This window comes from Mauremys reevesii, linkage group 5 (assembly GCF_016161935.1).
Source record: "Mauremys reevesii isolate NIE-2019 linkage group 5, ASM1616193v1, whole genome shotgun sequence".
NCBI classification, from domain to species: Eukaryota; Metazoa; Chordata; order Testudines; family Geoemydidae; genus Mauremys; species Mauremys reevesii.
Genome location: NC_052627.1, coordinates 21,296,381 through 21,309,837, shown reverse-complemented (window position 1 = coordinate 21,309,837; position 13,457 = coordinate 21,296,381). Strand labels below are relative to the sequence as shown.

The 13,457-nt window shown below is 38.6% G+C and overlaps 1 protein-coding gene across 1 annotated transcript in view; it reads right to left on the bottom strand.

Moving 5' to 3' along the window:
* Positions 1-13,457, bottom strand: part of PKD2 (polycystin 2, transient receptor potential cation channel) — a gene marked incomplete at its 5' end in the record, with an annotated part of 38,289 nt that overhangs the window by 9,109 nt on the left and 15,723 nt on the right. The window contains 7 exons of the mRNA XM_039540452.1: positions 2,301-2,399; positions 3,741-3,861; positions 4,697-4,878; positions 6,406-6,576; positions 9,217-9,445; positions 10,737-10,961; positions 11,716-11,966. Of these exons, the coding sequence (XP_039396386.1) occupies positions 2,301-2,399; positions 3,741-3,861; positions 4,697-4,878; positions 6,406-6,576; positions 9,217-9,445; positions 10,737-10,961; positions 11,716-11,966 (1,278 nt within the window). The remainder of the gene's footprint in view (positions 1-2,300; positions 2,400-3,740; positions 3,862-4,696; positions 4,879-6,405; positions 6,577-9,216; positions 9,446-10,736; positions 10,962-11,715; positions 11,967-13,457) is intronic.

The window sequence follows — 13,457 nt, the reverse complement described above, 5'->3', positions numbered from 1 at the left end:
GTTAATGAGAACAATCATCCTCCCTCCCTCCCTGTAATACCTTTGATGTACTTGAAAACTATCATGTCCCCTCTCAGCCTTCTCCAGACTAAACAAACCCAATTTTTTCAACCTTCCCTCATAGCTCATGTTTTCTAGACCTTTTATCATTTCTGTTGCTCTTCTCTGGACTTTCTCCAATTTGTCTGCATCTTTCCTGAATTGTGGTGCCCAGAACTGGACACAATACTCCAGCTGAGGACTAATCAGTGCGGAGTAGAGCAGAAGAATTACTTCTCGTATCTTGCTTACGACAGTCCTGCTAATACATCCCAGAACGTGGGGTTTTTTTTGCGCAACAGTTTTACACTGTTGCCTCATACTTAGCTTGTGATCCAGTATGACCCCCAGATCCCTTTCCGCAGCACTCCTTCCTAGGCAGTCATTTCCCATTTTGTGTGTGTGCAACTGATTGTTTCTTCCTAAATGGAGCACTTTGCATTTGCCATTATTGAATTTCATCCTATTTACTACAGACAATTTCTCCAGTTTGTCAAGATCATTTTGAATTTTAATCCTATCCTCCAAAGCACATGCAACCCCACCCAGATTGGTATCGGCCACAAACTTTATAAGTGTACTCTCTATGCCATTATCTACATCATTGATTAAGATATTGAACAGAACCGGACCCAGAACTGATCCCTGGGGGGGCCTCACTCGTTATGCCCTTCCAGCTTGACTGAATCACTGCTAACTACTCTCTAGGAATGGTTTCCCAACCAGTTATGCATACGCCTTATGGTAGCTCCATCTAGGTTGCATTTCCCTAGTTTGTTTATGAGATCACGTGAGACAGTATCAAAAGGCTTACTAAAGGCAAAATATATCACATCTACTGCTTCTCCACAGTCACAGCTTGTTACCCTGTCAAAGAAAGCTATTAAGTTGGTTTGACATGATTTGGTCTTGACCAATCCATGCTGTTTATTTATCACCTTATTATCCTCTAGGTGTTTGCAAACTGATTGCTTAATTATTTGTTCCATTATCTTTCCGGGTACTGAAGTTAAGCTGATTGGTCTGTAATTCCCCGGATTGTCTTTATTTCACTTTTTATAGATGGGCACCTGTGGAATCTCTCCTGTCTTCCGTGACTTTTAGAAGATAATAGTTAATGGCTCAGATATCTCCTCAGTCAGCTCCTTGAGTATTCTAGGATGTATTGCAACAGGCCCTCATGGCCTGAATGGCCGAGATAACCCAGTAAATCTTATTTGTGTCTCATTTCCCTGTTTCTATTAATTATGGTATGCATACTTGCAACCACTGGCTAGGATTCCAAAGGAGCCTAAGGGATTCAGATACCCAACTCCCACTGAAGTCAATGGGAGTTGAGCTTTTAACTATGTTAGGCACCTTTGAAAATTCCCGCCCATAGTTCTGGGTGCAAAACAACATATTTAGTTTATGCATTTTGAAAATCACTATCTAATTTTGAAATAAATTCTGAGGATGCAATTTTGTACCACTTCATTCCAACAACGTAACACTTTTAGTTTTCTCCTCTATTTTAATAATCACATTCAAAACTTTAAAGTATGCTGGCTACAAATTTAGCCATTTACCTGTCCTGGGTGCTCCTAGGCAGAACCATGGCCAATGGGAACTCCAGGGGTGGCGGCCTGCAAGCAGAGGCAGCATCCAGAGCCGCCTACCGAGCCTCTGCCTAGGAGCAGCCCTAACCCCCTGCTGGCCCCACACCAACTGGACTATAAACTGGAATTTCAATGAAGATCAGAAATGCCGGTTTATAGAGCTTTCCGATTGGTGAAGTGCCAGATAAAACAGCTTTTACCATACATACGAATGTGTGACACCCTGCATGTATGATTGTGCAGTAAAAGGTACTGCAAGTCAGAATTCAAAATAATTCAAAATAAAATAAAGTAAGCAAACTAAACCCTGACAGATTTAGAGGTTTAGTCTAATCCAGTTCCACATCAGAAATCTTTATCAATGCCGATTCAGCTACTCCAGTATATCACATTGGGTTCAATGTCCCAAGTCTCAGGTTATTAGAAACCAACATAAAGTTACATAATCCATTTTAATTTGTACTTAATTCTGATTGACTTGCCTTTACTGCCCATTGGGTTTTTTGCTTTATTCTAGGATGTATTGCAACATTATTCAGCAGGAGACTGGTTTGACTCAGTGCTGCCCATACAGCAGTTTAGTATTTTATACAGTAAACCAGGCAGAAATGAGCCTGGAATCTGGCCAATACAATGGCAATATTTGTAACAAAACTTCTTTACCTTTTTGATAAGGTCGGACAGTTCCATTTCCGCCTTCTGCTGGGCCATATCTGATTTGACCTCTGAATAAGTATCATTGATAATGGCCAAAAACATGTTCTGTTTAAAAATTAAATTAAAAAAATTCAGCTTAAAAAATACAATTCTAGAGTTTAACAGTGTACCTGACCATTACTACTACTATACCCTAGTTGTAGCAATCTCACAAATATCCTACAAAGTCCAGTCTATGGATGCACTTTTTTTTTTAAATAAAAGGAGGAGTGACCTTAGTTAGAAAGTAATATTGAACAGCCAAGATATCCCACAACAATATTTAACTGAGGATGTAACCAGTGAACAACATGGTTGATTGATTACTACTAATTATTATTCCAAATAGTTGTGGCAGTTAATAGTGTTCTACCTTGCCAGCAGTCTATCTAGGCACTCAGATATCTTCCTGTTACAGTTTGGCACACTTTCGTTGTACTGTTGATGGGACCCCAATCCTGCTCATGTCACTTGTCTTACCACAGCAAAGAATGGTCAGGTATCTCAGAGGGTTCTGTCCCATGAGATGCTAGTTCTCTTCTGCATTATATGCTCTCCTGTCCCAACTATCCCCTGCTAAAATGGTTTCAGACACTTGCCCAGATTTTCCCAGAAGGCAGTTATACACAAATTTAGACCACATGACATATATGCGCTACAAACATAGTTGCACTATGGTAAAAGCTTGTGTGTGGACACAACTGTTCTGTTTTAACCAGGACAGATGACAGTGTAACTATCTGATTACAAATGCAGTTGTATTTTTAGTATAGAGCAGGTCTAAAAAGCCATCCACTACTGTGCACATCTATATTTCCCGAATATGAAGTTTGATAAGAATTTAATTGCTATATAAATGATATCAGGAAATAAAAGTCAACCATTTCAAATTGCTACGTGTCAAATATTCAATTTATCAGACATACACTAAGTACTTGAAAGAAGCCATTACAAAGTGAGTAAATATATGTATCAAAATACCAATAAGGCATATTTATGCCCAATAAGTATCTTTGCACAAGTCTATATGATAGACATTACTAAGACTACTCTGAAATAAGTGTTCCATTCGCATGCAAAAAGCATTATTTTCATTATTTTTGTCTCTAAAGGGAACCTTGTGAGCAGCTTATATAGCAAGTCACTGGTTAGATTTCAGAAGAAATAAAATATTCTTGAATCAGGAAAACATCTGAAGGGCTGTGGCGAGGGCAGGGAAATGCAACGCAACTTTATTTTGAAAGATAAATAGAGTGTAGAGATGGGCATCTGTTGAATGTTAAGTTCCCAGTTGTGTTGTAAGCTTACTGTCACCCAAAAATAATAGGAGTGAGAGATGTTAAGATGAAAGTAATTGAAAACTCAAGTGTGACACCTGCCCCCCTCCATAAACAAAGGCTTACATACCAAAAGAATGAAGAACATAAAGAACACAAATGTAGTGAAATAAATTGGTCCCAAAACTCTGTTAGCTTCTTCAACCTCTGTAAAGTTAAAGTCTCCCAAAATGATGCGGAACTGAGTAAAGCTTTAGAAACAAAACAAAAACATGTCCAGACGTTAAAACATTTTTTAATTCTGGCAGCAATTTGTGACATTTCACTTTATTTTGAGCTAAGCATTTTCATTATCTAGTGGGATGGAGGGGAGAGAAAGCGTGGTAGGGGAACTATATTTTTTTGAATGATAGTCAGTTGCTGCGCTAATTAAATTTTCATGCCCATCACTAATGTCCTCACAGTCACAGTGGAGTAGAATCTAACTAAACTAAATCCAACCTCTCTTTACACATTATAAGACATTTTAAAATCACCATTATGCTGTACAACTTGGAATAATTACTGTCTAGTAAGCAATGTTTAACTATTAGTTACATGTCGTTATCAGGATGTTCTGCAGTTTTTAGGGTACTATGCAATCACTCAGTAACTAAATGTATGTAACTACTGCAATGTAAAGTAACGAATCGTCAGTGATAAATTCTCAAAACCCTATGACTTCCACCTATTTGCAAGAGTTGCCCATCTCTTCAGATGTTAATAAAAAAAGTAGAAATCTTTATGTTTAATATAATTTTTGTCAGGACATACTTGCAGTTCTTAGGAAAATGATTTAATTTATTATATGCAATTGTCATATTTTGTATTGTAGAGTGACAATTTTTTTTCAACAAAAGTATATTGAAACAGTTTTTAGAAAGTTTAACCTACAGTTTTTAGAAATCCCATATACCTACAAAAACAGTCAGTTCTCTAGAACTTTTACATTTATCTGGGAGCTATAAAAAAACCTTCTGTCTTCGATGAGGTACCTGAGGTCATTTGCTGATGTACTGAAGAACTGTTTTTTATTATTATACTTACACACACTCTTGGAAAGTGCTGAAGTCATCAACTTGAGTGCCAAACACAAGGTAAGCCAGCTGAGCATATGCTAAGAAAATAATGAAAAACATAATAGCAAAGCCAATGACATCTTTGGCACAGCGAGACATGGTGGTGGATAACTGGTTCATTGTTCTATTGAAGCTGACAAATTTGAAGAGCTGTTAAAAAAAAAAGAGAAATAGATGTAAAATCAAGACAGACAACTACTAATGAATGAGCAGCTTTCCAACCTTTCACATGCAAAGTGTATTCAAATCTGATAGCACTTAATATTGAAGACACAGAAAATCAATCTACTTTTATTTTTAGAAATATCCCTTCTACCAAAACACTCATAGCTAGAAATGAGAGGAAAATTCATTGAGGGAGAACCAAATTTCCAATCCTGCTCCACTATATGCACACACTGGTTGTATTGCAGTGTTGGGCTACTAATATTAGAACTATTTTGAAGGGGGACAAATATTGAACCATGCCTTCTTATGAAACCTCCATACAGGCTTGTTGGGTTTTTTGTTTTCTATTTAAACACAAAGAAATAGACAGTCAGGAATTTTCAATTTTTATTTCTTAACATTCACCATCTCTTGAGTGTAAAAACTGCACATAGTTATGCTTTGTTTTATACTTTATATCATAGTGGTAGAATACACAAGTCACTTGGTAGATTAAGAGTGAATTTGTGTTACTTCCTACAGCATACAGAGGAATTCTTTCTCCACTCATCTAATGCTAAGATGCCCATCTATTAGATAGCTTCACCAGTTCATTAACAAAAAAGTTTCCTTCTCGAACTCATTACATCTAGAGGACAGAAAGCAAAGACGGACATGGACAGAAAAATCTATCATGGGGGAGCCATTCAAATGCCAAGATTTGGATTTACCAGAGCACTTTAAATAGTCCCATGTAGTATGCATTTATATCTCACGGTTCCCTCCTCCACATCAAGATACACTGAGTTACTATCAACTTCATTTCCAGAAATTAATAGATCACTAAAATATTTTGGAAGCATAAAATGAGATCATAGGAGAGCCAGAGGAAATTTTATATACTTTATAACCGACTTCTTGCAAGGCGGCGCAGCTGTAATAGAAGTATCCTACAGCTAGGGGCAATGGAAATCTGTCAAAATAAGGTCCTTCAAAAACAGTGATTTCCAACCGTTTCACTGTTACAGCCCCCTTTAGAAGTTCTGTCTCTTACCAGAGGTACAGAAAGCAATGTTGCAGTGGCAGCAATATATGGTGCCACTTGTGGGAAAGGAAAGCTAGGAACATATATAGTGGCAGTCCCACATGATCCTTCAGAAATCCTCCAGGTTGGAAATCGCTGCTTTAAAATCTAGTTATCTGAAGTGCAGTTCTATTCTGAAAATAGTTGCACACACAAGACTAGACTGATTTTTTTCATACAATTTACTGTGAGCACTATTAGCATTAGCAATATTCACGGATTCTTTTTTCTAAAATTAGGTTTCAAGATTATAGTCCTGTTTTCACTTGCACACAGCTACGCTTTTGGTCTAAAATTTTCCATGGTTAGCCTCAGCAGAAATGTGAGCAAGCCTGGAATGCAGTTGGTTGTTTCCAAGGTGCAGAAACAAATCAAAGATATTTCTTGCAATTACATTAGCATGTGTGTTAAAGAGCTTCATTCCAGTCTGAAGTATTAGGATTTACCTTAATCCAGACAAAAAACACAGTGACAGCAGCAATGTTGTTGAATTGTATTTGCCAATATGCCAAAGGTTCAAAATTGGGGAAAGCGTTTTGATCTTCCAGCTGCTTCTTCAGTAACATGTCCACTGTTGACCTTCTATATATGTTAATTCCTATAGCTGCTATTGATAGCTGAGTAGAAAAGAAATACATAAACAATAAGAAACACTTGACTGAATAGGTTTTAAATGAAACTACATAAATAGATTGCCACACTGGCTTTTCCCAAAAAAAAAAAAAAAAAAAAAAAAAAAAAGCACAGTTCAGATCAACTACCCTGTCCCTTTATTGATCATTTTAGCGGATAGACTGGACCATGGTTTCGGGAGTGAACCCCACTGGGATTGGAAAATGGGAATTGCTGGAGGGAAGGAAATGCAAAGAGAAAAGAAAAGAACAGAGGAGATTCACAAAGACCAGGGAGAGAAAGAAGAGGAAGAGAAATTAAGGGCAGGAATAACAGTGGCCTAAAGATGGAGCAAATTTTCTCACTGAGTGATGAAGGGTCAATAATGCACAGATCAAATAATGACTAACTACATGTTTAGCTACTATCACAATGGTCACCTTCCACCCTTGATCATCATCAAAATCTTTTATTGACATCAGTGAACACGGCACTGTGGGAGTACATAGTCCTGAATTTGTACCCTGGCCCATGGACCATAATTACACATAGAACTCAGCCCTCTCCTCTGAATGAGCTAGAGAACACTGACACAGAGTCTAGAATAAAAATGCAGAAGCTGCTGGCCTGCTGGTACCAGGCTCCTTTCAATCGTTACATTATTGGTAAATGTTTTTGTATAAAGCAAAGTTGGCAAAACCCCAGCACAGTGGCCTACATCATGGATTACACAGGAGCCTGAAGTTCAAAACACAGTTTTTCACCCCATACAAAGAGAACATTCTGTCTACTTTATCAGGAAGCCAGACTTGATATGTACTATATGGAAAACATGCTGGTGCAGGCTGTGCTGTGCAATCAACTACGCACTCTGGCACTCGGGGCTGGCTGGCAAGTAGCAAGCAATGTCGTTCAGAACTTATTAGCTGGCTAAATAGCTGAATAAAAACACTAGGATTTGTTAGTATTACTTTGCAAATACACTCAGACACCACACCCTCTCTCAAAGTGCCCAAAAGTGTTGGCTTTAAAGCAGAGGATGTTGTCACTGGAAAGGCACTCAAAAATCATTGCATCAGCTGGTATTTGATGTCCGGAAGTATGGGAGAGCCACGGTAACGCAGAATTTGTTATAGTTTCCTCTCCTCATGGCTGTCCCTGCAGCTTCATGAATCACTGGAAGGAAATTATTTCAAAATAGCTTTGTACAGAGGGAAGGTGGTTAAAAACCTGAGAGATGCTAAAAATCCCTCTGTACACAGTAGAATCCTTTCAGATCAGATCCTCTCCTAAAGATGCCACTGAACAGGAGAATCAAGGAAATTCAGCAAAAATATACATCATCATCTAAATCGTGATCCCCTTTCTCACACTGAATAGCATGTTCTGCCACGAGTAATCTCACTGAAGTCATGTCATTAGAATGTGGTTATTGTCCCCTTCAGCACACATTTGTCCCCTATACCCGTGCTACTAGTGCTGAGTGCACTGAACACTTCCAGAAAAACTCTTAAAAGAAAGCAGTACAGTAACACCTCGCTTAACATTGTAATTATGTTCCTGAAAAATGCGACTTTAAACGAAATGATGTTAAGCAAATCCAATTTCCTCATAAGAATTAATATAAATGGGGGGGAAGGTTCCAGGGAAATTTTTTCCACCAGACAAAAGACTACACACACACACACAAACACATATGTATAAATTGTTTGTTACACACACAAAAACTTAGTGTGTGTGTGTGTGTGTGTGTGTGAGAGAGAAATATCCCACCCTCTGACTTCACCACCTCAACCAAGCTTCACAATCATCATTGCTGTGTATAGTATTGTTTGTTATACACACACACACACTGTACACAGCAATGATGATTGTGAAGCTTGGTTGAGGTGGTGGAGTCAGAGGGTGGGATATTTCCCAGGCAATGCCTTACTGCTAAATGATGAACTAGAACTCGGCTAAGCCCTCGAGGGTTAACCCATTGTTGTTAATGTAGCCTCACACTCTACAAGGCAGCACGAATGGAGGGAGGGGAGACAGCATGGCAGACAGAGACAGGGACACACACCCTGTGTGTGAGAGAGAGCGATGCGCATTGTTCCTTTAAATACGCTGACCCCACTCTAAGTACACTGCCTTTTTAAGTAGACCAGGAAGCTGAGACAGCAGCCTCTGCCAACACACTCCCTCCATTCCGAGTCTTGTCCTGTCGTTCCTTCCCCCCATGGAAATAGGGTAAGCAGGGAGCAGAGGGAAGGGGGTCACCCTGACATTAGCACCCCTGTTCCCTCTCCCCCCTACCACTGCAGGGCAAGCAGGGGGCTCCCAGGAGCAGCTTCAAGGCAGAAGGCAGGAGCAGTGTGGGGAGGGACAGCTGAACTGCTGGCAATTGGCAGCTGCCACACAGGGAACTTAGAGGAGTGGGGAGCTGACGGGGGGCTAGTGGTCCACCCTGGTTCCAAGCTCCCACCAGCTAGCTCCTGCAAGCCGAGGACAAAGCAGGCAGCATTGCACAATTTTAAACGAGCATGTTCCCTAATTGATCAGCAACATAACATCAAAACAATGTTAACTGGGATGATTTTAAGTGAGGAGTTACTGTACTAGAAGATCGTAACGATTCATATCCATAAGCCATTACCCACCACAATGATGAGGATATCAAGACAATTCCAGAGACTCCTGAAGTAATGCAGTTTATGGATGCGAATTTCCAAGATCTCTTCTACAACATAATAAAGGGTGAAGAGACAAAAGGCCACTTCACAGGCTGCCAAGAAGAAATCAAAAGTAGAAATGTAGTGGATAAGCTTCACTGGCTGAAACTGCGAAGATGTAATGAGGCCTCCAGTTGCTGGAAACTCCACTAATAACCTGCATTTTAAAAAAGAAAACAAAAATATTATGTTTGAGACACAGACCCTGAAAATTACTTCAGCAGCATAAGCCTGGACTTTTAAAATCTGTCAGCAGGAAGTTTAAAAAAAAAAATCTAACAGTAATAGAAAAACATTTTCATGGGTTTTAATTTTTAAATTTTTAGAGCTAAAATTATTAAGGATGGAAGTTGTTTGATTTAGAAATTCCTGTAGGGTAACATTTTAAAGTATGTGCACAATTTTGCACTCAGGTGACACACACAAAACATCGTATAAGGCAAGATTGTATGTATACAAATCCCTCATTTGCACATAGACATCTTCTGTTGCACTCACACTTTAAACTTTGGTCCCTACTGTCTGTACCCTGAGTACCAGGAGATGAAGTTGGTCTGTCTAGTTTCCCTTTCCAGGCTAAATGGAATCCAAAACACCTCAACCAGCAATTTAAAAAATGTTGGCCTTTTCATCATTGTAGGTGCTGTTAATAATACATGTAAGGATTTTTGTGTGTGCAACTATTTTAAGACTCAGCACTGTCCCTTTGGAACAGTGTCACTGATTTCAGATCATTTTGGTAACTGCATTTATAAATATAATTTAAAGCACATATTGGGTTTTTTTTAAAGTCATGGAAAAATCCTGATTTTTACAAAGCATAGTTATGTAGGACATCTTTCCGAATATAAACTTCCCATTCCACGTAGCTACAAGGTTCCTTAACTCATTTAGGATAAATCACCCTCACCATCAAAAAGATGCTCTCATAATCTAACCCAGGCTATACTGCCTTCAGCTAATCTTTTTCAAATGTACAAAGTTTTTCTATATTTGATAGTCATAGTGGACAGAAATACCGAACAATGAGAAATTCATACTCTCTTTCCAAACAGGAGCTACTTGGGAGGAAAAAAAACCTTTAAAAAAAATTGACATTTCAAAATTGTCAGTTAGAAGGAAGTAGTACACAAGAGAAAGGTGGCTAGGCTCTGTGGACGTGCTGGACAGGATACTCAGGTGTCTTTTCTAGTGACTCCCCGAGGGCAGTAGGTGCCAACCAACTACAAGGGCTATCCAAATGTGAGCATTTGGGATAAAAATCATCAGCAATACAAATAACTCTTCCTTTTGCTGAAATGTTCCAAGAGGCTCTCACTTCACCTACGTAATAAGATTCAGTGCATATTGATCAATTCCCATGATACAAGATAAAGCAGATCCCATATCTACTGTTTGTGCAATGTCATTTGATAGAACATACATGCTATCCAAAGTTTTATAAATACCTGACAATACAGAATAGATTGATGTTCGCATTGTACACAGAGAAATCAATAAAGGCTGCTCTGGTCCCTCTATCCAGCCACAAGTGTTTCTTAAGGTTAGCAATCTGTGCGTCTGTCTCCTCTCTGCTTCGTGACAGATCCTGATAATAACCAGCCCCACTGTATGAGGCAATCAACCCCCAGTGGCTGCTCCCATTCAAATCTTGTTCATTGGTGTAAGTCCAACTAGTTTAAGACAGCAAGAGAGAAATACATTAATTACTCTTTTCATATGTAACAACACAAGCTTGATCACGTAAATTATAGCAATTGGGATTTTTTTTAAAGAGCCATTAATAAGAAAGTTGTGGTATCTGTAACCTGGAAAGAAGCACTAGAGGGTCTCTTGATATTAAGAGACAAAATTAATAGTAAAGATAGATAATGACAAGTCACAGTAAATTAACTATGTCTTGACAACAGAATACTCTCAATTGGCACAGGTAGTTGAATTCTCTTAGTGAAACGAAAAGCAGCATTTTCATATAATAATTTACAAACACCACTGTGAGGGAGACAAGTAGTATTTCCACTTTGTGCATGGGGAAGACAATTTAACCAAAGACTCACAGTGAGTAAGCAGTAAAACCCAGAATTAGAAGTCGAGACTTCTGGCTTCAACTGTCATCCTTAGATCATATTGCATTTCTAGGCAATGGAAATACCCGTTTGTAGCAGACTTGGATGTACCTAAACCAGTAAGGCCCAGAACAGAGTCTTCTACAGAACCAACAGACTGATTTCATATAGGTGGAAGAAACTAATTTAGAGTTGACAACTGTTTTAGATTTAACTGTAAAGAAAGAGTTTACATGCAGAACACACAATAATTAAGATGTTGCTTTTGGAAGGTACCAGTTATCATTGGAGAATCAGCTAAAAACGCCCACAGAATTATAGAACGCACACTTGGCTATGTGGATGCGAGAGAAATACATACGCTGTTCCATTTCGGAGCCCAAAAGGAGCAGTATCTTCATTAGCAACAGAATAAACGTCATAGCATTCTTTAATTTCATCTTTTAAATCCTCAGGTATTGAGCATGACCCATTTCTCACTTTCAGCTGCCGAACACGAGGCACCCCCAAAAGCAGATTCTCGTAATAAATGAAACTTTTGTTTTCTGCCATGGTTTTATTGTTGTACCACATCTCCCAGTACAGACCATCCAGCAAAGGGCCTTCTGTGAACTGAGGAGGAAGAAAGAATGTTAGGGATGCTAAGTTCATTCAGAGCCAACACTCAGTATTTTTATACACCTCCACTCTTGCCAAGGATGTGTTTTATATTATGATTGTTAGTTTTTGTCTATTGACAGAAAAAATTCTTGCTACATAAAGTTACTTAGCAAAGAGTCCTCTGGCTAACTAAGTGTTGATGAGTTCCAAGGGAAAGGAAGGGAGACACAGACACACAAGAGGTGACACTGAGATGTTTTTTCCAGATATCATTTATATTAGGAACCAAGTGCCACTGTGATTTCAAGCCCCAGAGCTTGAAACTCCTTATTGCTGCAAGAGCTGAGAGGATTGCCCACCATGATCAGAAGTATGATAGCTATGCTATGTCCACTGGGCAAAGGATGTCCACTGGGCAAAGGATTAAAGAGAGGAAGAATGAAGGATTCTGAGTTTTTAGAAATAGAGCAATCCTCTGTGGCCATGTCTGCACTAGGGAAAACATTCCCACTAAAACTATTATGAATTCAGCTACATGCAGCTCTCTTCTTCGCTCATATTTATGCTCTTTGCAGTTGAGAGTCATTAAAGCACTGTTCTGCATGTTTGATACAAAAATCTATGTGGCTGCTTGTGTTACAAAAATAAGAAATATGAAACTTAAAATATATCAAAATGACGTATGAAAAATTATTAGTAGGCTAAAATAGGTAAAATTTCCAAAAAGTGCCCAAATGACTTAGGAGCTTATCTTTTTTCAAAATTGACTTTGGCACTTAGGAGCCTAAGAGCCTTTAAAAGTCAGTCAATGGGACTTAGGAGCTTAAGTGCAAAAGTAATTTTAAAAATTTTTACTCGGTCTACAGACTAGTGTATTTTCTGGGAGATGGGAGGAATAAAAATAATTTTGGTATATTGAAATATTCTATTATTTTTAGTATATTAACTGCTCCTGAATACACACAGCAACCCTATGTACTCATTCTTGCACTGTGTCGTGCTTGGGCAGACTGCTACAGCCACACCCTGTCAATGCAAGACTACTGCACCAGCACATTGCAGGACCAGGACTGATAATGGCTCAGAAGGAGTGGAAGGTCAATGATCAGCAAACAAAGGCCCAAATGCCGCAAAGAATTATGCACGTAGTTAGCCTGAAACGCAAGTAGTACAATAGAACCTCAGAGTTACGAACATCGTGGGAATGGAGGCTGTTCATAACTCTAAACAAAACGTTATGGTTGTTCTTTCAAAAGTTTACAACTGAACATTGACTTAATACATCTTAAAAACATTATTATGCAGAAGAAAAATGCTTTTAGCATCTTAATTTAAATGAAACAAGCATAGAAACAATTTCCTTATCCTGTCAAATCTTTTTTTAAACTTTCTCTTTTTTAGTAGTTTACATTTAACACAGTACTGTATTGTATTTGCTTTTTTCTTTTTTTTCCGTCACTGCTGCTGCCTGATTGTGTACTTCTGGCTCCAAATGAGGGGTGT